A 24089-nucleotide genomic window follows, 5' to 3' on the forward strand; every position below is an offset into this window, starting at 1 on the left:
TGTGTAAGAAGTTGCTGGCACACTTGCTTATACAAGAAAATCCCCTTTGAAGCATAAAAACTGGCAACTGTGCCATCCTTGGGTTGCCTATGTATGCAAGGGCTCAGCTGAAAGTCCATATAGAAGTTTGACACATACTACTCTCCTTAGAAATGGCATGTTCACTTCATATTCAAAGGCAAACTTCTTCAGTGTGTCCCAGGTAACCACTTTTTTGTGTGTTACCTTTGTGAAAGTGGAAATAGTTTTTCTAATTATCCGTTGCTGCATAACAACCTATTCCAAAATGTAGTGGCTTAAACTAAAACCATTTAATTTTATCTCATTATGTTGTAGGTCAGGAATTCAGGTAGGCGTCAGCTGGGTAATTTTTCTGCTTCATGTGGTAGTATTCACCTGGGAGGTGGGTTGAGGTGGAGAGTCCAAAGCAGTCCAAAGCTTTGCTCACCTATCAAGCACCTCAATGGAATGGCTGGGAGGCTGGGCTCAGCTGGACTTTTGATCAGAAAGTGTGTATTTGGCCTCTCTAGGTTGGTAGTCTCAGGATAGTCCAGCTTCCTATAGGGTGGCTCAGGGCACCCCAGGGGGAGTGTTCCAAGAGAACCAGGTGGAAGTTGCTGGCCTTTTATGACCTAGTCTGAGAAGTCACATAGTGTCACTTCTGCTATACTCTATTAGTTCAAAGAAGTAATAAACCCACTCATATTAAAGGTAGAGGGGACAGAAACCTCACCTCTCAATGGGGAAAGTGTCACAAAATTTGTGGCCATGTTTTAAAACTTGCACAAAAGGAGAGAAGAAAAATGACTCTCTATACTGGATCTAGGACACTAATGACATAATTTGTTTCCAGGTATGTACACAAAGTTGATTATCACATATCTCACAGTCCATAGAACTATAGAGTGTGTTGAGCAAGAGAGATGTGCTAATACTTTTTTTTAAATTTAAATTCTGTTAGCCAGCATAGAGTACATCATCAGTTTCTGATGTCATGTTCAATGATTCATCAGTTGTATATAACACCCAGTGCTCATCCCATCATGTGCCCTCCTTAACTGAGCTAGTACTTTTAATAAAAGAATTCTTATTTTTGATCAAGGAGAATCACTGATGTCCTTATTTTTGGTACTAGGGCTTCTGGTAGAGCTTGATTGGATGAGAGTTTGCCCATTTAGTTGAACTCTGAATCATACCTGGACACAAAACAGGAGACCCAAAGTGCCTGCAGGACACAGATTAAAAAATATGTACTAATGCCCCAACTGCCCATGCATTTTGCTGGTAGTTTAAAAACTGCTTCTTGGGACGCCTGGGTGGCTCAGTCATTAAGTGTCTGCTTTCGGCTCAGGTCATGATCCCAGGGTCCTGGGATCGAGCTCCGCATCAGGCTCCCTGCTCTGCGGGAAGCCTGCTTCTCCCTCTCCTACTCCCCCTGCTTGTGTTCCCTCTCTCGCTGTGTCTCTCTCTGTGTCAAATAAATAAATAAATAAAATCTTTAAAAACTGCCTCTTAATCTGGAGAATACAGGACTGGTCAAAACTGGCTTTCTACTGTTTTTTCTACTTTTGTTATGAAGATATATCTTGTCTTACTTACACTTTATGTCTCGTTTGACAAGGAAGGCAGTACCTCATTTCCCTGTCTTATATCAAAATTATGCATTGGATCCTAAAATCCAGCCCTTCAGATGTATTCTCTTAGGTCCTCCATTAATATACAGCTGATTCACCCCACTGAAGAAAACAAACCCCCCTTGTTGCCTTGGACAGATGCAATCTTTCAGGAGGTTTATATGAACACAAAGCTTTGTATATCTCTGCCTGTCCACTGAGCAAGGGGTCCAGTTTGCAAATGGTGTTTTTATATCTCTAGAACCATATTAATGTCAATATTTTTCATTCTTGGACAGGCTGTTTTTATCAGCTTTGGTGCTGATACCTACATTTGTAGGTAATTTGAAGGCCTGATCCAGTGCTCTCTGTGATGCTGTAATATACTCGTAAGTTCTGAAGAAAATGTTCTGATTTTATGACACACCCTGGCAGGACCGGAAACACTTTATCCTGGGATTTATCCTGATGCTATTACTGTTAACTCATTTGCCTCCCATGAAATGGTTTGCACTTGGTGCAATTGGTATTTTCATACATTTTCCATTCTCTTTCTCTTTTCCACATATACTTCAGGCCCCCTGTATCTGTTTCTGGACATGACTATAGATATTTATTGATTAAAAACTCAGATCAGACTACCAGGAAGTTACAGAGAAATGCCCCTAATGTCCCTTCTCTCATTTCCTCTCAAAACATTTGATTTTAAGAGACCAGTATGGGAAAAAAAGACAGTGACAACAATGAACAAAACCTGCAAATCAATTTACATTTTGCAGGTTGATGTATTACAGGGTAATGCCTTAGTAACAAGGAAACTTGAATCTGAACCTTTCTAATCTGAAAGTTGTTTTGTGTGTTCTTTCTTTTTTTCTAGGTACACAATGCTAGTGATTTGCTGATTAAACCCCTGGAAAATTTTCGGAAGGAGCAAATAGGCTTTACCAAGGTACATTTTCTCCAAATGTATAACATATTTTTTATAGCTGAGTAGTTTGGGCTACCACTCTTCACTCTTTAGGGGTGAGGAGGGTTCATATATATAAGAAAATTCATTCAAAAAAGTGAGAAAATCTGGAATTGGCTCCTGGCTATGTTTCCAACTAGCTGTGCAACTGTGGACAAGTCTCTTCTCTTTTTGGAGCTTCAGTTTCTCCATCTGGAAAATGAGCAGCTTGACAGTAGGCATTATTTAAAGGGCACTTACTATGTGCTTGCTAAGCACTGGGCTACATGCTTTACCTTCATTCTCTAATCACAACAATTGTGTGAGGTTCTGGTATTTTCCACATTTTACAAATGAGGCAGCTGAGGTTTGGGCAAGATAAAAAAAACCTGACCAAAGTTATATAGTTAGGGACAGTAGCCAGCATTTAGACTTTAGGATTTCTTTTAGCTTCAAATCCCACATGCTTTCCATTAAGCCATACAATGTAGATATTTGCTGTCCAATATGGTATCCATAGCTATATAAATAAAATAAAATTAACAACTCAGTTTCTCAGTCATGCTAGTCACATTTCAAGTGCTTGGTACCTACATGTGGCTAGTAGCTCCTGTGTTGGATTGTACAGACATAGAACATTTCCGTCATTGTGGAAATTTCCACTGGACAGCATTGTACCAGATAATCTCAGATTATTTCCACCTTGATCACTCATGGATCTGGTTCCCCAGTGTCTCATAAAGAGGTATGAAAAATTGTTAAATTTATTCTTGTCAGCTAAGAATAGACCTATTTTTTGAACTCCAGTCTGTATGCAACATGTAACCTAGATGGTCTTCCAGAACTAAATGTAGCATCTTGACTAAGCATCTGGTCCTAAAAAGGATTGAGAACACACCATCTGGTTATTATCTGGAATATTGTGACAAGCAGTTTGGATTGAAGATGGCAAGTTGAGAGAGGAAAGAGGAAAGACGAGATTAGTGGATGTGATGTCACTGCTGGATGTCATCAGTCAGCTTGACCTGGGTATTGTTTTTTTTTTTTTTTTTTTAAAGATTTTATTTATTTATTTGAGACAGAGAGAATGAGAGACAGAGAGCATGAGAGGGAGGAGGGTCAGAGGGAGAAGCAGACTCCCTGCCGAGCAGGGAGCCCGATGCGGGACTTGATCCCGGGACTCCAGGATCATGACCTGAGCCGAAGGCAGTCGCTTAACCAACTGAGCCACCCAGGCGCCCATTGACCTGGGTATTGTTTGAGTGATTGACATTCAGGCTAAATGAGTTAATCTGGATAGCCCAGCAATTCTGGATTCCACTTGATATATCTGGAGCCTCATTAACATAAGTACTTAATTGGGAAAATATATAATTGAAGGAGGGAAGAACCTTTAAAATCATAAGTATGGTATGAAAATACTTAAGTGACATGACAGTTGTTACGTAACAATGAATCTTTATGAAGAAGGACAGATAATGTGAAAATCTTCACACAGTCTACTTTCACTCCTGGATGAGATTAGGAAAAAGGAAATTAAGAATATGGTGCAGTGGTTGACCTCATGTCATCTGAGGGAAAGGAAACAAATATCTATTATATATTTCCTATGTCCCCGGCCTGTGCTGAGGATTTTACGTATGTTGTCTTCCTTAATTCTTACAGTAAACCTATGAAGTAGGATGTATAATACCCATTTTCTCAGTGAAGAAACTGAGACTCAGAAAGGTTATATTCTTGTATTCCTATCGGTCTTTTTTTTTTCTACTTCTTTACCGTAGGGTCAACTTGCACACCTAAAAGGAGAGTGACCAACTCTCAGTGTGAGGGCTGTTTTCAAGAAACTATCTAGAATTATCCTGGTAGTAAGTAAAATTTAGGGTAATAGAAAGAGCAGTGAACTAAGGACTAGAAAATGCAGCTTTTGGTCTACCCCTGTGTGTTTTCAAATTATTGCCTATCAGTTCCAACACTTCTCAATACCTATTCTGTGAAAATGGACGGAATTCCATTAAGCATCTCTCCTTTACAATGATCAAGCTGTTAAGCTTTCTCAGGAGATGGTGCTGGAGGGATATTGCAGGAAGAAGGGGCTCTCCTGAAGTTTCCAACTGCTGCAAAGTGGGGGTCAGTAGAGAGGGAGTGAGCTATCTGGTGGGGGCTCTGACCCAGCCACACATCTAGAATACATGGCCCCTCAGTGCCTTTGAAGCCTCTGCCTGGCCTGGCAATAACTTATCTGCAGGTCTCTCAATTTAGGTCTCTCCCTGAAGGCCTCCCACTCATTCTGTCCCCCAGCTTCCCTCTGTAGGCCCCACACCTCTCCCACCTGCTGACTGAAGGTTTGTAACAGAGCTGCTGCTCCCAGCTTCCTCTGCCAGCCCCCATACAGCCTGCTTGCTCCTTAGGGGGTTCCTACTGAGGCAGGCTGGTCCTGCAAAGCTTATTGGTAACCTAAAAGGTTCCCATTCTCTATTCCTACTCCACTAGTTGCTGCTTGCTCCCCACCTGCACTCTGGAGAGTTGTTTCCTGCTTACCTAGTGACTCTAGAACACCAGGCCAAACCAATTTAAGCTAACTTCTCTGCTTAAATTACACCCTTTCCAGTGAGTTTGGAGCCCCTTCCAAATTTGCCCTTCCATGGGTACCTTCCCTCAGCCTCAGGGTACTGTAAAGAATTTCCTTATATATTATAGTTAGTTTTTTTTTTTTTTTTTTAGTTTAATACGTTTGGAGTTTAATAAATCTATATAGTGGTTTTTATCTTTTGATTGGGCCCAGACTGATACACTCAGCACTGCTGCTAGTTGGCTCTGTGACTTAACTGGTAGTGGAATATGCTTTGCTAGGCCCTTACAAATATAGATGTATGTTCTCATTTGAACCTTGTAAAGTAGAACTCAATTGTCCTTTTTTTACTGATGAGGACACTAAGATTCAGTGAGGTGTAGTGTTTAAAGTCATTCAACCAGGGAGTGGCAGAGCTTGGAATTGAATTCATTTCTCTCGATTGTAAGTCTGGGGGGGGAAAAAAAAAAAGCCTTGAATCCCAGGTCACAGGTCCAGATGGAGCTGCTGCAGGTACATATCTTGGTAATACTCCATGGAAAAATTTAATGGTTAAAATGAAGGGTTCCTTGGGGCACCTGGCTGGCTCTGTTGGTAGAGCATGTGACCCTCGATCTTGAGGTCATGATTTCAAGCCCCATGTTGGACATAGAAATTACTTTAAAAAATGGTGGGGGAGGAATTCCCTGTTACCCATCCACTAAGCATGGTCTGCTAAGAGGGACAATGCTAAGTTGATCTCTTCTTCTTTTAGAGGCAACATACACCACAATTAGATGTACTACTTCAATTTGCCAAGTAACCCAAAAGCTTTGAGCCTAGAGGAAAAACAAAACAAAAACCTTTGCAGCAGGGTCCAACTCAGTCTGCCTGCATGTTCTGAGAAATAACTCCAATTTTTTATGCTCCAATTCAAGGAGTCACCTTTTCTAATAAAGGCAAACTCACATGTCCAGTATTTCATAAAAAATGATGCAATTCTCCATGTAAATATGGTTAGCAGAAATTATACAAGTAGTATGAAAAGTAGGCCATTATTTTTCTCCACAAGGATCCCAAGGGGAAAAAAAAGTCTTTATGAAAGATAGCACTTCTCTCTTGGCCTCAGTTTTCTCATATGTACAACAAAAACAATGGACAAATAATTCTTAATCTAATCTGTGTGAGATTCTAAGGGTAATTAACTAAAAGTGCATCTATTCAGTAGTAGAAATTGGCTAGTCAGAATTTACTGTGCTGGAAATGTAAAATATGTGCTAGATTTTGAAGATGGTGTGAAAAATGTAAAATATCATTAATATTTTATATTGATCACATGTTGAATGGTATTTTCGATATAGTGGGTAAAATAAGATAGATCATTGAAATTAAATCCACCTGTTTCTTTTTCCTTTTCTTAATATGATTGCTAGAAAGGTAAAAATTATAGCTATGGGTTGCATTAAATTTCTATTTGGTAACACTGAACTGAACAAAGTAATTACAGTTGAATTATTTGTTTAATAACTAGAGGTTTGTACTTCTTGATTCCCTTTATCCATTTTACCCATCCCCCCCACCCAGCTCCCCTCTGGCAGCAACCAGTTTGTTCTCTGTATTTAAGAGTTTCTTTTGGGTTGGTTAGTTTGTTTCTTCGTTTGATCATTTGTTTTGTTTTTTAGATTGCACATGTAAGTGAAATCATATGGTATTTGTGTTTGTTTGACCTTATTTCACATAATACCCTCTATGTCCATCTATGTTGTCACAAATGGCAAGATCTCATTCTTTTTTATTGCTGAGTAGTATATATCACATCTTATTTACCCATTCATCTATCAGTGGACACTGGGTTGCTTTCATATCTTGGTTATTATAAATAATGCTGTTGTAAATATAGGGCTGCATATATCTTCTTGAATTAGTGCCCTTTTTTCCTTTGGGTAAACACCCAGTAGTGGGATTACTGGATCATATGTTATTTCTATTTTTGATTTTTTGAGGAACCTCCATACTGTTTTCCACAGTGGCTGTACCAGCTTACATTCCCAGCAGCAATGCAAGAGGGTTCCCCTTTCTTTCTCTGCATCCTTGCCAATACCTGTTGTTCCCTGTGTTGCTGATTTTAGCCTTCCTGACAGGTGTGAGGTGGTATCTCATCCTGGTTTTGATTTGCATTTCCCTGATGATGAGTGATGTTAAGCATCTTTTCTGGTTACTATTGGCCAACTAGATGTCTTCTTTGGAAAGATGTCTGTTCATGTCCTCTGTCCATTTCTTAACTGGATATTTGCTTGTTGATATTGAGTTGTACATGTTCTGTATATATTTTGAATACTGACTCCTTATCAGATATACCATTTGCAAATATCTTCTCTCATTCAGTAGGTTGTCTTTCATTTTGTTGATAGTTTCCTTTGTTGTGCAGTTTTTTATTTTCGTGTAGTCCCAATATTTTATTTTATTTTATTTTTTAGTGTTCAATAATTTATCAGTTGTGCATAACACCCAGTGCTCATCACAACACGTGCCCTCCTTAATGCTCATCACCCAATTACCCCATCCCCCCACCCACCTCCCCTCCAGCAATCCTCAGTTTGTTTCCCAGAGTTAAGAGTCTCTCATGGTTTGTCTCCCTCTCTGATGACTTCCCATTCAGTTTTCCTGCCCTTCCCCTATGATCCTCTGCACTGTGTCTTACATTCCAAATATGAGTGAAACCATATCATAATTGTCTTTCTCTTATTGACTTACCTTGCTCAGCATAATACCCTCCAGTTCATCCACATTGATGTAAATTCTGATGGCTGAGTAATATTCCATTGTGTGTGTGTATATATATACACATACCACATCTTCTTTTTCTTTTTTTCTTAAGTTCAATTAACCAACATACAGTACATCATTAGTTTTTGATGTAGTGTTCAATGATTCATTAGTTGTATATAACACCCAGTGCTCATCGGATCACGTGCCCTCCTTAATGTCCATCACCCAGTTACCCATCGCCCCACCCCCCTTCCCTTCTGCAACCCTGAATTTATTTCCCAGAGTCCAGAGTTTCTCATGGTTTGTCTCCCTCTCTGATTTCTTCCCATTCAGGTTTCTCTCCCTTCCCCTATGGTCCTCTGTGCTATTCCTTATATTCCACATATGAGTGAAACCATATAATAATTGTCTTTCTCTGCTTGGCTTATTTCACTTAGCATAATACCCTCCAGTTCCATCCATGTTGATGCAAATGGTAGGTATTCATCCTTTCTGATGGCTGAGTAATATTCCATTGTATATATGAACCACATCTTTATCCATTCATCTGTCGATGGACATCTTGGCTCTTTCCACAATTTGGCTATTGTGGAAAGCCATTGGACATTGCTGCTATGAACATTGGGGTGCAGATGCCCCCTCAGATCACTACATTTGTATCTTTGGGGTAAATACCTAGTAGTGTAATTGCTGGGTCATAGGGTAGCTCTATTTTTAACTTTTTTTTTTTTTAAAGATTTTATTTTTTATTTATTTGACAGAGAGAGACACAGCAAGAGAGGGAACACAAGCAGGGGGAGTGGGAGAGGGAGAAGCAGGCCTCCCCACTGAGCAGGGAGCCTGATGGGGGACTCGATCCCAGGACCCCAGGATCATGACCTGCGCCGAAGGCAGACACTTAATTGACTGAGCCACCCAGGCGCCCCTCTATTTTTAACTTGTTGAGGAACCTCCATACTGTTTTCCAGAGTGGCTATACCAGCTTCCCTTCCCACCAACAGTATAAGAGGTTTCCCTTTTCTCCACATCCTTGCCAACATTTGTTGTTTCCTGTCTTGTTAATTTTAGCCATTCTGACTGGTGTGAGGTGGTATCTCATTGTGGTTTTGATTTGTATTTCCCTGATGCCAAGTATTGTGGAACATTTTTCTTTTCTTTTTTTTTTTTTTAAGATTTTATTTATTAGCGAGAGAGAGAATGAGAGACAGCATGAGAGGGAGGAGGGTCAGAGGGAGAAGCAGACTCCCCGCTGAGCAGGGAGCCCGATGCGAGACTCGATCCCGGGACTCCGGGATCATGACCTGAGCCGAAGGCAGTCGCTTAACCAACTGAGCCACCCAGGCGCCCCTGTGGAACATTTTTCATGCGTCTGTTGGCCATTTGTATGTCTTCTTTGGAAAAATGTCTGTTCATGTTTTCTGCCCATTTCTTCACTGGATTATTTGGTTTTTTGGGTGTTGAGTTTGATACGTTCTTTACAGATCTTGGATACTAGCCCTTTATCTGATATGTCATTTGCAAATATCTTCTCTCATTCCATAGGTTGCCTTTTAGTTTTGTTGACTGTTTCCTTTGCTGTGCAGAAGCTTTTTATCTTGATGAAGTCCCAGTAGTTCATTTTTGCTTTTGTTTCCCCACACAGAGAGCAGTCACCTGGTCCTGCACGTACCCGCGATGCCCCTCCTGGGGGAAGGCGGAGGGTTGCTGGGTCTCTGCCCCTTTCAGGGCCCTGCATGGAGAGTGGTTGCCCAATAGTGCCGCACTTTGGGGTTTATGGTGAATGGAGCTGAGAGTCCCCTCTTGGGCTCGCTGACTGCAACCAGTTTCCGTGCTTCAATGCTTGGGAACTCTGCCGGCTCAGGTACCCCTGTTCTTTCTGTGACTCCCGGGTTCCTGAGACCACACTCACAGTGTCCCGGCTAGCATTCCTCCCTGTTTCTCCACTTGAGCACCTTTCAGGAAGGGACGTCTCTCACTGGAGCAGACTTGTAAAGGTTCGGATTTTGCGCTCCTGGTCTATATCACTTTCCAGTAGCTGGCTTACAGAGGCTACCTCCCCCCACCATTTATCTTCCGATATATCCCCTCAGATTCACTTCTCTGCACCTCTTACCTTGCAAAAAGTGGTCACTTTTCTGTTTGTAGAATTCCAGCAATTCTTTTCTTACATTTCAGGCTGAATTCATGGGTGTTCAGAATGGTTTGATAGTTATCTAGCTAAATTCTAGGGACCAGATGAAAGGAGTTCCCCTACTCTTCCACCATCTTGCCTCCCTCCCCCAGTAGTTTAATTTTGCTTTTGTTTTCCTTGCCCAAGGTGACATATCTAGGAAAATGTTGGCTGATGTCAAAGAGGTTACTGCCTATATTGTCTTCTAGGAGACTTTTGGTTTCAGGTCTCACATTTAGGTCCGAGTATTTACTTTTGGTAGAAAGCTTCTGCCATTTCATAGGTTCTCTGGATTCAGAATCAACAGGAAGGCAGCATGTGATGAAAATTCATATACACATAGATATAGAATTAATTAAATTAGTTAACATATATAACATATATAAAATTATTCGAATAGCACCTGGCATGTATACATGTTAGTGTTGTTGTTATCATCATCCTCATCATTATCATTGTTATTGGCAGTAAAACAGGGAGAATAGAACACTTTCCATGAAATTGTTCAATTGGTGATAGTCTTACTCTGATTAAAAATTCACAAGGAGAAAAGTTAATGAGTGAGACAGGAAGAGAAATACAGTGGCAATGAATGTTTCCCACGTGACTACTGGTACCTGGAGAGGTTTCATGTCACTGGATCTCCAGATTCGTGTCTCTGGCTCTGCAGGGTGTTTGAGAAGTCTTTTTGTCATAGGAAGTTAAAAAAAGGGGAGGGGCAAATAATTGAGAGTGCTGGGAACTAAGAGGGGACATATTTGGAATAAACTTATCTTGTTGTTCAAAGAGGATTAGCCTCTTCAAATGATGCTGATGATAGTACCTCTTGAAATAATGAATGTCTTATGTGAAATCTGTGGAAAGTGTTGGAGCATGCATGGTGGGGATTGATGTGTAACATTCAAATGATACTCTTCTCCTGTGACTCCTGTAATAGATTTTGAGCTATTGGTTAGGGAATTTGCTGGGTAATGCAAGTTACAATGTTTGCAGAGTCCATTTGCAGACCAATGAACTCTGTTGTCAGTTCAACTTGGCTGACTCAGTCCCAGTCGACAGGCTCTTTGAATAATCAGAATCTCAAAAGGCCATTTTGTAACAGATATTTCACAAAGACAACAGTTTCTCTATCTGATCAGCCATTCTGTGATGTCTTGGACACTAGCTTTTTTATACAGTAGCTTCTAAATACCTCAGATGGTTGGGTTCCCAAGCATAGAATCATGGGCCAGATGATTTCACAGGTATCCTCTCCATAAGAGGATATTTTTTCCCAGGGGAAACTGTGCTGGTAGGGCTCCTAACTCCCTACTTTAGCCGGAGCAGTTTCTCTTGGATCTGTTTTATATACTGAACTTTTGGGGTAATATTTGTTTTAGAATCGGACTCTATTGGCTAAAAAGTTTGCAAACCACCTCTTTATGCTAAAACTCTGTTGGTCTCTCTTTTCCAATTAAATAGGATATGTCTTCTAATCTCTGTATGGTAGTTGGGATACTTATGCAATTAGATGGATGTTTGTTTTCTTCAAATTTTAGTGTGTAATCTGCAATGTAATCAGACTAATCCCATTTTACAACCCTTGAATTTTGAGAAAAAAAAGTTTATTTTTTCCACTGTAAAAATTGAACTTATATACAACACACACTTGCACAATAATTTAAAATAAAATAATACAATAAAATCTGTTAAAAAACTCAACAGTCTTCATTCTTTCCCCACTCCTCAAAGTCATATATTTTTAACCATTCATATTCTTTTGGTAGTTACTTTCATATTTAAAAAAATGCTTTTATTGCTACTGCATTATCCACTTGAGAAATTATTTATTTTGTCTTGCTGTGAATAGAGGAAGTCATTGCTCAACACCTCTCTCTTTCCCTCCCCTTCTGTTGCTGGGTGGACTGGGGAGATCCCCAGACCCTGACGCCTCCTCCCCGCCTATCTCCGGTTTGTTGCCAGAGGCTCTTTGTTTCATCGCAAGAAAGAATTCAAGGATGGATCAGACACAGTGGTTGAGTGGTAAAAGTGGACGAGTTTATTAAAGTGAGAGTACATTCTTGAGATCTGAGAGCTGGTGAACTCAAGTGAGAGTTGTGCCTAGCGTTTGGGGTCTCTATCTTTTATTAACAGTTATTAACTAAGGGGTAGAATATTTGTTATTTGTGGAGGGGATTTCTTGGGGAGCAGGGTTTCATGCCTTTTCTCCCTTACTTGGTCAGGCTCTCTGGCCTTCTTTGTCTAGGGCCTGTCTGGTGTGATCCGGCTTCCTTTGGCTTTGATTTTGGAATACTGCCAAGACAGGTTTCTAACTTTCTTGATAATGGGCCCGTGACTCCCACTTTACTGGCCTCCAGACATCCTGTTAAAGCCTAACTATCTGTTCTAACACTTCTAAGTTCTGATAACTATAACATCCTTTTACTTACCTCTGTTACTTTAAATAATATACTTAATCCCTATTTCTTACTCCGTTACTCACTTTTGACTGTGGCTCTGTAAGATGAAGATATTAACACTTCTGTTTTCCTTTACTACCTTTAAACCCTCGACTCCTATCAGCCACACCTTCACTTTTCACTGGTAGGGTTGATCACATTACTATTGGTTGATCACACTACTATTCTAGTCTGGAACCTTAATTAAATCTTGTTGGTGGTTATTATTAAGCTCATTTTATAGTGACAAATGCAAGTGACAAATTCAGGATTTGAACTCAAGTTTCTTGGCTCTGAGTCCATGAATTTTCACATTTCTTTTTTTTTTTTTTAAGATTTTATTTATTTATTTGACAGAGGGAGACACAGCGAGAGAGGGAACACAAGCAGGGGGAGTGGGAAAGGGAGAAGCAGGCTTCCCATGGAGTGGGGAGCCAGATGCGGGGCTCGATCCCAGGATCATGACCTGAGCCAAAGGCAGACGCTTAACGACTGAGCCACCCAGGCTCCCCAATTTTCACATTTCTTATACTGGATTAATATGAGTATTAATTTCTGGTGGCTAGGATAGATCAAGGATGATCCCCTTCTTTACCCTTTTCTCCTAATTTCTTGTCTACTTGGCTTAGAGATTTTTTGTCTACCTACTCTAGACTCCTGTTTGGTTAACTCGTTCTATTCCTCTCACCTCTCAAAAGTCCCAGCACATGCAAATCTTGTGAGTAATTTCCCATGTGTATATTTTAGCTATCACTTGATTAGCAGAACCCTTCCCACCACTGTTCCCCTTCTCACCACCATTCAATGCCCCCAAACCCCCTGCACCAAGGTCAAGGAAGGACAAACCAAACTCAGTCCAGTTCTGTTCATAATGGTTCTTTCATCCTGCAGTGTAGAATGCTGGGCTGTCCATTGGAGATGGCAGAATAAAGACTTAGTCATCTACCATAGACACATGACAGAGAAAGTATTTGTACCCTTTGATTCATATTTTTTGGGGCTTGTCAGAATTGCCCACAGTATTATGTTTTCAGTTCTTTTTCAAGGATGCTCTTGCCAAAGAACAGTCACTGAATTGAGCCTTTGTGTATTCTCTGGTGAGAATAAGGGCCAAATGGCCTAAGACATCTGAATCTGCATTTAACCCACTTTCTGAAGAGTTGGAGCGTGTGTGGAAGCTATGATATAGTGTGTTCTCACCCAACAGATGTCAGGCAAGTAGGCATTGACAGTAATGTATGGGTTTGCCAGTCTTACTGTTACTTCTTCTCCATGAACAGAGATCATAGAAGGAACTTTAGGAAAAGGGCTTGTTCTGGAGTTAGATAATGTTGAAAAAAATAAAGAAGATGGAACAAATGAACCCTGATAGAGTAGGTGAGGCTAAGGGTATTAGTCTGCCCTGGATTCCAAATGTGAGTGCATACCCTGGAACAGAGAGGAAGGAAGCAGGAGCAAATAACCATGAAAAGCTACAATTTGAATTTCAGATCACCTCATCCCTTGTTTGAGTCTTAGTGGCCCATAATGTATTAGCTAGAAGAGTCAAGTACTCAACATGCTCAAGAGCTAAGCTGTGTGACAGTAATCCATAAGTGATTTTCAAGCCAACATCAAATACTTTACATGCTTTAAAATAATAATTACCACATAGTAGGTGCTTGTTGTTTGTTATCTCAATTAAGCATTATTTTCCACTTCCTACAGATGAGGAAGTCAAGACCCATAATGGTCAAATAACTTGTCCACAGACAGAAAGTTATTAACAGAAGCAAGCTTCAACTAGATATTTGTTAACTCCAGAAATTGTACTCCTTCCATTTCATGTACTCTGAAACCAGCTTTGTGGGGTTGTTATGAAAAAATTTATAGAGATAGATTAATAATGCATACTGACAATTTAATGGGTAAATACATTGTGACAAAATCACACTATTTTACAGTAATAAGAATGAATGAACTAGACCTGTTGTATACAACAACATGGATGAATCTGACAAATATAAGGTCAAGGGGAAAAAAGCTAGTCACAAAAGATTGCCTACTATATGTACATATTTGTATAAAGTTCAAAAACAGGCAAAAATAAATTATGGTGTTAGAAGCCAGGATACTGGTTACCAAAGAGTGGGGGTATAAGTGAGAAAGTCAGGTGTATTCCGTTTGTGAATATTTATTGAGAATAGTGCAGAGTATTTTTCAGATTATATGTTACATTTTTTTACTAAGTTTTAAATTTTAATTCCAGTATAGTTAACATACAGTGTTGTATTAATTTCAGGTGTACAATATAGTGACTCAAAAATTCCATCACAAGTGCACTCCTTAATTCCCATCACTATTTAATACATCACCCCCTCCCCTCTGGTAACCATTAGTTTGTTCTCTATAATTAAGTGTATGTTTCTTGCTTTCTCGCTCTTTTTCCATTTGCTTGTTTGTTTTGTTTCCTAAATTCCACATATGAGTGAATGAAATCATATGATATTTGTCTTTCCTGACTGACTTATTTCACTTAACATTATACTCTCTAGCTCCATCCATGTTTTTACAAATGTCAAGATTTCATTCCTCTTTATGGCTGAATAATATTCCTGTGTGTGTGTGTATGTGTGTGTACACACCACACCTTCTTTGTCCATTCATCAGTTGATGGACATTTGGGCTCCTTCCATAATTTGGCTATTGTAGATAATGCTGCTATCAACATTACGGGGCATATATCCCTTTGAATTAGTTTTTCTGTATTCTTTGGGTAAATACCTAGTAGTGCAATTGCTGGATCATAGGGTAGTTCTATTTTTAACTTTTTGAGGAACCTCCATACTGTTTTTCCAGAGTGGCTGTGCCACTTTGCATTTCCACTAACAGTGCAAGATGGTTCCCTTTTCTTTCTCTGCATCCATGCCAATACCTGTTGTTTCTGGTGTTGTTGATTTTAACCATTCTGACAGGTGTGAGATGATATCTCATTGTAGTTTTTTTTTTTTAAAGATTTTATTTATTTATTTAACACAGAAAGACACAGCGACAGAGGGAACACAAGCAGGGGAAATGGGAGAGGGAGAATCAGGCTTCCTGTGGAGCAGGGAGCCTGATGTGGGGCTCGATCACAGGACCCTGGGATCATGACCTGAGCCAAAGGCAGACACTTAACGACTGAGCCACCCAGGCACCCTTCATTGTAGTTTTGATTTGCATTTCCCTGATAATGAGAGATGTTGAAAATCTTTTCATGTGTCTGTTGGACATTATGAAGTCTTATCTGGAGAAAAGTTTATTCATGTTTTCTGCCTAATTTTTAAATTGGATTATTTGTTTTTTGGATGTTGAGTTGTGTGAGTTCTTTATTTATTTTGGATACTAACCCTTTATTGGATATGTCATTTGCAAATATCTTCTCCCATTCAGTACATTGCCTTTTAGTTTTGTTGACTGTTTCTTTCACTGTGCAGAACCTAGTTTATTTTTGCTTTTATTTCCCTTGCCTCAGGAGACGTAACTAGATAAATGTTGATATGGCTGATGTCAGAGAAATTACTGCCTGTGCTCTCTAGGACTTTTATGGTTTTAGGTCTCATATTTAGGTCTTTCATCCATCTTGAGTTTATTTTTGTATATGATGAAAGAACGTGGTCCAGTTTCATTCTTTTGCATGTTGCCGTTCAGTTTTCCCAGCCCCAATTGTTGAAGAGACTGCATTTTTCCCATTGCATATCCATTCCTCTTTTGTCAAAGATTAATTAACCATATTATTGTGTGTATATTCCTGTGTTTTCTATTCTGTTACATTGATCTATGAGTCTATTTTTATGCCAGTACCATACTGTTTTGATTGCTACAGCTCTGTAACATAACTTGAAGTCTGGAATTGTAAAAATTCCATTTTTGTTTTTCTTTTCTTTTTTTTTAAATTACGTTTTTTTAGTCACCATACAGGTCATCATTAGTTTTTGATATAGTGTTCCATGATTCATTGTTTACATATGATACCCAGTGCTCCATGCACTACATGCCCTCCTTAATACCCATCACCGGGCTAACCCATCCTTCTACCCACCTCCCCTCTAAAACCCTCAGATTGTTTCTCAGAGTCCTTAGAGTCTCAGAGTCCATAGTCCATAGTCCCCCTCTGATTTTCCTCCCTTCATTTTTCCCTTTCTTCTCCTAATGTCCTCTATGCTATTCCTTATGTTTCACAAGTAAGTGAAACCATATGAAAATTGACTTTCTCTACTTGACTTACTTCACGTAGCATAATCTCCTCCAGTTCCGTCCATGTTGATGCATATGGTGGGTATTCATCCTTTCTGATGGCTGAGTAATATTCCATTGTATATATGGACCACATCTTCTTTATCCATTCATCTGTTGAAGGGTATCTAGGCTCTTTCCACAGTTTGGCTATTGCGGACATTACTGCTATGAACATTAGGGTGCACGTGGCCCTTCTTTTCACTACATCTGTATCTTTGGGGTAAATACCCAGTAGTGCAATTGCTGGGTCATAGGGTAGCTCTATGAAAAGCCCACAGCAAATATTCTCAGTGGGCAAAAGCTGTGAGCCTTTCCATTAAGATCAGGAACACAACGGGGATGCCCACTCTAGCGACTGTTGTTCAACATAGTACTAGAAGTCCTAGCAACAGCAATCAGACAACAAAAAGAAATAAAAGGTATTCAGATAGGCAAAGAAGAAGTCAAACTCTCTCTCATTGCAGATGACATGATACTTTATGTGGAAAACCCAAAAGACTCCACCCCTAAATTCCTAGAACTCATAGAGCAATTCAGTAATGTGGCACGATACAAAATCAAAGCACAGAAATCAGTTGCTTTCCTATACACTAACAATGTAACTATAGAAAGAGAAATTAGGGAATCAGTTCCATTTACAATAGCACCAAAAACCATAAGATACCTTGGAATAAACCTAACCAAAGAGGTGAAGGATCTATACTTTAGAAACTACAGAACACTTATGAAAGAAATTGAAGAAGACACAAAAGGATGGAAAAACATTCTATGCTCATGGATCACAAGAATAAACATTGTTAAAATGTCTATGCTGCCCAGAGCAATCTATACTTTTAATGCCATCCCAATCAAAATACCAATGGCATTTTTCAAAGTGCTGAACAAACAAACCTAAAATTTATATGGAACCAGAAAAGACCCTAAATTGTCAAGGAAATGTCGAAAAAGAAAAACAAAGCTGGGGCATCATTTTGCCCAATTTCAAGCTATATTACAAAGCAGTGATCACCAAGACAGCATGGTATTCGCACAAAAACAGACACATAGATCAGTGGAACAGAATAGAGAGCCCAGATATGGACCCTCAACTCTATGGTCAACTAATCTTTGACAAAGCAGGAAAAAATATGCAATGGAAAAAAGACAGTCTCTTCAATAAATGGTGCTGGGAAAATTGGACAGCTATATACAGAAGAATGAAACTTGACCATTCGCTTACACCATACACAAAGATGAACTCAAAATGGTTGAAAGACCTCAATGTGAGACAGGAATCCATGGAAGTCCTAGAGGAGAACATAGGCAATAACCTCTTCGACATTGGCTACAGCAACTTCTTTCAAGACAAGTCTCCAAAGGCAAAGGAAACAAAAGCAAAAATGAACTTTTGGGACTTCATCAATATAAAAAGCTTCTTCACAGCAAAGGAAACGGTCAACAACAGAAAGAGATAACCCACGGAATGGGAGAAGATATTTGCAAATGACACTACAGACCAAGGGCTGATATCCAAGATCTATAAAGAATTTCTCAAACTCAACACCCAAAAACCAAATAATCAAGTCAAAAAATGGGCAGAAGACATGAACAGACACTTCTCCAAAGAAGACATACAATTGGCTAACAGACACATGAAAAAATGTTCATCATCATTAGCCATCAGGGAAATTCAAATCAAAACCACATTGAGATACCACCTTAGACAAGTTGGAATGGCAAAAATTAACAAGGCAAGAAGTAACAACTGTTGGAGAGGTTGTGGAGAAAGGAGAACCCTCTTAACACTGTTGGTGGGAATGCAAGGTGGTACAGCCACTTTGGAAAACAGTGTGGAGGTTCCTCAAAACATTAAAAATAGAGCTACCCTATGGTTCAGTATTTTTGTTTTTCTTTTTCAAGGTTGTTTTCACTGTTTTGGGTCTTTTGTGGTTCCATACAAATTTTAGGATTGTTTTCTCTACTTTTGTGAAAAATGCTGTTGGTATTTTTTTTTATAAGATTTATTTGTTTATTTGAGAGAGAGAGAGCACACAAGTGGGGGGAGGGGCAGAGGGAGAGATAAAGAAGCAGACTCCCCACTGAGCATTGAGACCCAACGCAGGGCTCCATCTCATAACTGTGAGGTCATGACCTGAACTGAAACCAAGAGTCAGACGCTTAACCACCTGAGCCACCCAGGCACCCCATGTTGACATTTTGATAGCATTACATTAAATTTGTAGATTGTTTTGGCTAGTATAGACATTTTAACAATATTCTTTTAACCTCCGAACACAGAATGACTTTACATTTCTTTGTGTTGTCTTCAATTTCATTCATCAGTGGTTTAGAGTTTTCAGAGTATAGGTTTTTTCACCTCTTTTGTTAAGTTTATTTCTATATATTTTACTGTTTTTGGTGCAGTTGTAAATGGGATACTTTTCTTAATTTCTCTTTCTGCTGCTTTATTATTAGTGTCTAGGAGTGCAACAGATTTCTGCACATTGATTTTGTATCCTGCAACTTTACTGAATTCATTTATTTTAGTAGTTTTTTGGTGTAATCTTCAGGGTTTTCTATATATAGCATATCATCAGAAAATAGTGACATTTTTACTTCTTCCTTACCAATTTGAAGGCCTTTTATTGCTTTTTATTGTCTAAGTGCTGTGGCTAGGACTTCCAGTATTATGTTGAATAGAAGTGATGAGAGTGGACATCCTTGTTTTGTTCTGTTCTTTCTCTTAGGGGAAAAGCTCTCAGGTTTTCCCAATTGAGTATGATGTCCACTCTGGGGTTTTCATATAAGGCCTTCATTATGTTGAGGTATGTTTTTTGTAGAACTACTTTGTTGAAGTTTTTTTTTTTTATCATGAATGGATGTTGTACTTTATCAAATGCTTTTTTATATCTGTTGAAATAATCATATTTTTTATCCTTTCTCTTATTGATGTGATATCCTGTTGATTGATTTGCAAATATTGAACCACCCTTGCATCCCAGGATTAAATCACATAGACTGTGGTTTATAATATTTTAAAATGTACTGTTGGATTTGGTTTACTAGTGTTTTTTGAGGATTTTTGCAGGTTTTTTTGAGGATTTTTGCAGTTTTTTTTTTTTTGTGTGTGTGTGTGTGGAGTCTTTATCTGGTCTTGTTATCAGGGTAATGCTGGCCTCAAATAATGCATTTATAAGTTTTCCTTCCTTTTCTGTTGTTTGGAATAGTTTGAGGGGAACAGGTATTAATTTAAATGTTTGGTAGAATTCACCTGTGAAGCCATCTGACCTGGGACTTTTGTTTTTTGGGAGTTTTTTGATTACTGATTCAATTTCTTTGCTGGTTATTGGTCTGTTCAAGTTTTCTATTTCTTCCTGTTTCAGTTTTGGTAGTTTATATGTTTCTAGTAATTTATCCATTTCTTCCAGGTTGTACAATTTGTTTACACATGATTTTTCATCATATTGTCTTACAATTGTTTGCATTTCTGTGGTGTTGTTTGTTATTTCTCTTCTCTCTTTTGTGATTTTGTTTGAGTATTTTTTTTTTTATGAAACTGGTTAGAGATTTACAAATTCTGTTGATCTTTCATGGATCCATCTCTTGGTTTCACTGGTCTTTTATATTGCTCTTTTAGTTTTTTTGTTTTTATTTCTGTTCTGTTATTTTTTCCTTCTTTTTGCTGGCTTGAAATTTTCTTTTTTGTTCTTCTTCCAGCTCCTTTAGGTATAAGATTAGATTGTTTAGTTGAGATTTTTCCTGAGTCTTTAGGTAGGCCTGTATTTCTATAAACTTCCCTCTTATAATGCTTTAACTATATTCCGAATATTTTGGATCATTGTGTTTTCATTTTCCTTTGTTTCCATGTACTTTTTGATTTCTTCTTTGACTTCTTGATTGACCCATTCACTGTTTAGTAGCATATTATTTGACTTCCATATATTTGTATTCTTTCCATTTTTTCTCTTGTGGCTGATTCCAAGTTTCGTAGCATTGTGATCAGAAAGGATGCATGGTAAGACTTTTATCTTTTTGAATTTGCTGAGCCCTGTTTTGTGTCTTAATATGTGATCTGTGCTGGAGAATATTCAATGTGCACCTTGAGAGAAATGTGTATTGTGCTATTTTAGAATGAATGTTCTGAATATATTTTTTAGTATCTCTCTGTTCCAGTGTTGTACTCAAAGCCACTCTTTCCTTGTTGATTTTCTGTTTGGATGATCTGTCCATTGATGTGTATGTTGTTTTAAAGTCCTGTACTATTATTTTATTACTGTTGATTTTTCTTTGTTTGTTATCGACTATTTTATGTATTTGAGTGCTCCCATGTTGGATGAATAAATATAATTTTTATGTCTTCTTGTTGGTTTGTCCCTTTGTTATATAGTGTTCTTCTTTGTCTCTAGTTATAGACTTTGTTGTAAAGTCTATTTTGTGTGATACAGGTATTGCTACTCTGGCTTTCTTCTAACAGCCATTATGATAAATATTTCTCCATCCCCTCTCTTTTATTTTTTTTATTTTTAAAGATTTTATTTATTTATTTGACAGAGAGAGACACAGCGAGAGAGGGAACACAAGCAGGGGGAGTGGGAGAGGGAGAAGCAGGCTTCCTGCAGAGCAGGGAGCCCGATGCGGGGCTCGATCCCAGGACCCTGGGATCATGACCTGGGCCGAGGGCAGCTGCTTAATGACTGAGCCACCCAGGCGCCCCATCCCCTCTCTTTTAATATGCAGGTGTCTTTAAGTTTGAAATGAGTCTCTTATAGGCACTGTATGGATGGGTCTTTTGTTTTTTTTATCTAGTGCGTCACAGAATGTCTTTTGAGTGGGGCATTTAGTTCATTTACATTCAAAGTAATAATTGATAAATATGTGTTTATTGCCATTTTTGTGTTTGTTATGTGGTTGTTTTTATAATTTTTCTCTGACCTTTCTTGTCTTTTTCTCTTTAATGGTTTGCTGGTTTTATTTAGTGGTAAACTTGGATTGCTTTTTCTTCATTCTTTGTGTATCTATAAATGATTTTTGATTTGAAGTTAGTAGATTTATATATAACATCTTCTGCCTATAGCAGTCTATATTGTTTTTTTTTTAAAGATTGTATTTATTTGACAGAGAAAGACACAGTGAGAGAGGGAACCCAAGCAGGAGGAGAGGGAGAGGGAGAAGCAGGATTCCTGCGGATCAGGGAGCCCGATGCTGGGCTCAATCCCAGGACCCTGGGGTCATGACCTGAGCCAACGGCAGACGCTTAACCGACTGGGCCACCCAGGCGCCCCTAGCAGTCTATTTTGTTGATGGTTACTTATCAACAGTGTCTTACTCCTCTTCCTCCCCACATCATCTTTTAGGTGTATGTTGTCATATTTTGCATCCTTTTATTTTGTGATTTCCTTGACTGATTTGCTGATATACTTATTTTTATTGCCCCTGTGATTATTTCTTTTTGAACTGTCACTTATGGCCGCTCCTTTCCATTCAAAGATTCCCTTTAACATTTCATTTCAAGCTGGCTTAATGGTAATATATGCCTTTAGTTTTTGTATTAGAAAGTCTTCATCTCTCCTATTTTGAATGGTACCTTTGCTGGATAGAGGATTTTTGGATGTAGATTTTTCACTTTCAGTACTTTGAATATATCATGCTACTACCTTCTGGCTTGCAAAGTTTCTGCTGAAAAATCTGCTCGTTGCCTAATGGGTTTTCCTTTTTTTTTTTTTTTCCTCCCTCTTGCTTATTTAAAAATTTTTTTGTTATTGCTACTTTTTTCCATTTTAAATTCTATTTGTCTTGCTGCGAGCCTCCTTTGGTTGTTTTTTTTTTTTTAAGATTTTATTTATTTATTTGACAGAGAGAGAGAGAGTGAGAGCAGGAACACAAGCTGGGGGAGTGGGAGAGGGATAAGCAGACTTCCTGCGGAGCAGGGAGCCCGATGCGGGGCTCAATCCCAGGATCCTGGGATCATGACCTGAGCTGAAGGCAGACACTTAACGACTGAGCCACCCAGGTGCCCCTGGTTGGTTTTGTTAAGGGATCTCTGTGCCTCCTGGATTTGGATATCTGTTTCCTTCTCAAGATTAGGGAAGTTTTCTGCTATTATTTCTTCAAGTAATTGTCTTGTCCCCTTTTCCTTGTCTTCTCCTTCTGGGATCCCTATAATGCTAGTGTTATTTCCCTTGATGGAGTCTCTGATTTCCCTAAGTGTTTTCTAGTTTTGCACAATTCTTTTTTCTCTCATGTGTTCATCTTGATTACTTTCCATTACTTTGTCTTCTAGGTCATTAATTCATTACTCTGTTTCTTCCATCCTGCTATTTATTCCATCAATTGTATTCTTAATTTCATTTATTGTGTTCTTCATCTCCAGTGGGTAATATCTCTGTGTTAAGGGTCTCACTGATGTCCTCCACTCATTTCTTAAGTCCAGTTAGTGTTTTTATGATCATTAGTTTAAATTCTCTATCAGGGATATTAATTATATCTCTTTTGCTTGGGTCTCTTGTCATGGTTTCGTGCCATTCTTTCATTTGGGCACATGTCTCTGTGTTTTGTTTTGTTTTTGTTTTTGTTTTTTTTTTGTCTAACTCTTTGTGTATGTTTCTGTGGGTTTGGAAAGGCTATGTCTCCTGCTGTTCGTGGTAGTGGCCTTATGAAGAATAAGCCCCATAGTGCCCTGCAGTACAGTGTTCCTTTTCCCCCAGGGCATTGTGCTTCATGTAGTGTCTCCTATGTGTTTTCTGTGTGTGCTCTGCTTTTGAATGCTGGTCTTTTTCTTCCTTCTGTCCAGTTGTCTTCTGAGCCTGTCTTTGTCTCTTGTGGGCAGTCTTTGGTCTCCAGCAGGGGTGGCACTCATTTTAACAATATGGAGCTGGTCTGCTTAGAAAATGAGACCTTCCAGTATGGCCATCCTTGGAACTGAGGTCCCCCCAAACACTCAGGTCGGTAGATGGGGTGTTGTTACGGTTTGTGCCAGTCTGGAGGTGAGGTCCTGTTGTGTCAGAACTGAGGCGAGTGTGACTAAGAAGGGCAGATCTTGCCAAAGTGTGGTGGGATGGGACTTGGTGTAAGGAAGTTAGGTAGTAAGTATGGGCACCATGCTGGTTCCCACTAGTGGCCCTGTGTTTATGCTGGAGGTCAAGGGAGGGAGATGACACTTGTAGCTCCTTTGTTTTTGGACTGGTTTCCCTGTGATCCCTACCCCTCCAGGACATGCTCTGAAATGAGTAAGTCACTCTCACTCCCGTGTATCCCCAGCAGTTTTCTTTCTTTTTTTTTTTTTTAAAGTTTTTTTTTTTTTTTGGGAGAGAAAGATTGAGAGAGAGTAAATGAGGGGGGGGAGGGCCAGAGGGAGAAGCAGGCTCCCCGC

General features: G+C 39.1%; 1 protein-coding gene across 1 annotated transcript in view; it reads left to right on the forward strand.

Annotated features, from left to right (window-relative positions):
- Positions 1-24089, forward strand: part of OPHN1 (oligophrenin 1) — a 463303-nt gene that overhangs the window by 210343 nt on the left and 228871 nt on the right. The window contains exon 4 of the mRNA XM_021679709.2: positions 2491-2562. Coding sequence (XP_021535384.1) covers positions 2491-2562 — 72 coding nt within the window. The remainder of the gene's footprint in view (positions 1-2490; positions 2563-24089) is intronic.

The sequence above is a fragment of the Neomonachus schauinslandi genome, chromosome X, assembly GCF_002201575.2.
Source record: "Neomonachus schauinslandi chromosome X, ASM220157v2, whole genome shotgun sequence".
Taxonomy (NCBI): domain Eukaryota; kingdom Metazoa; phylum Chordata; class Mammalia; order Carnivora; family Phocidae; genus Neomonachus; species Neomonachus schauinslandi.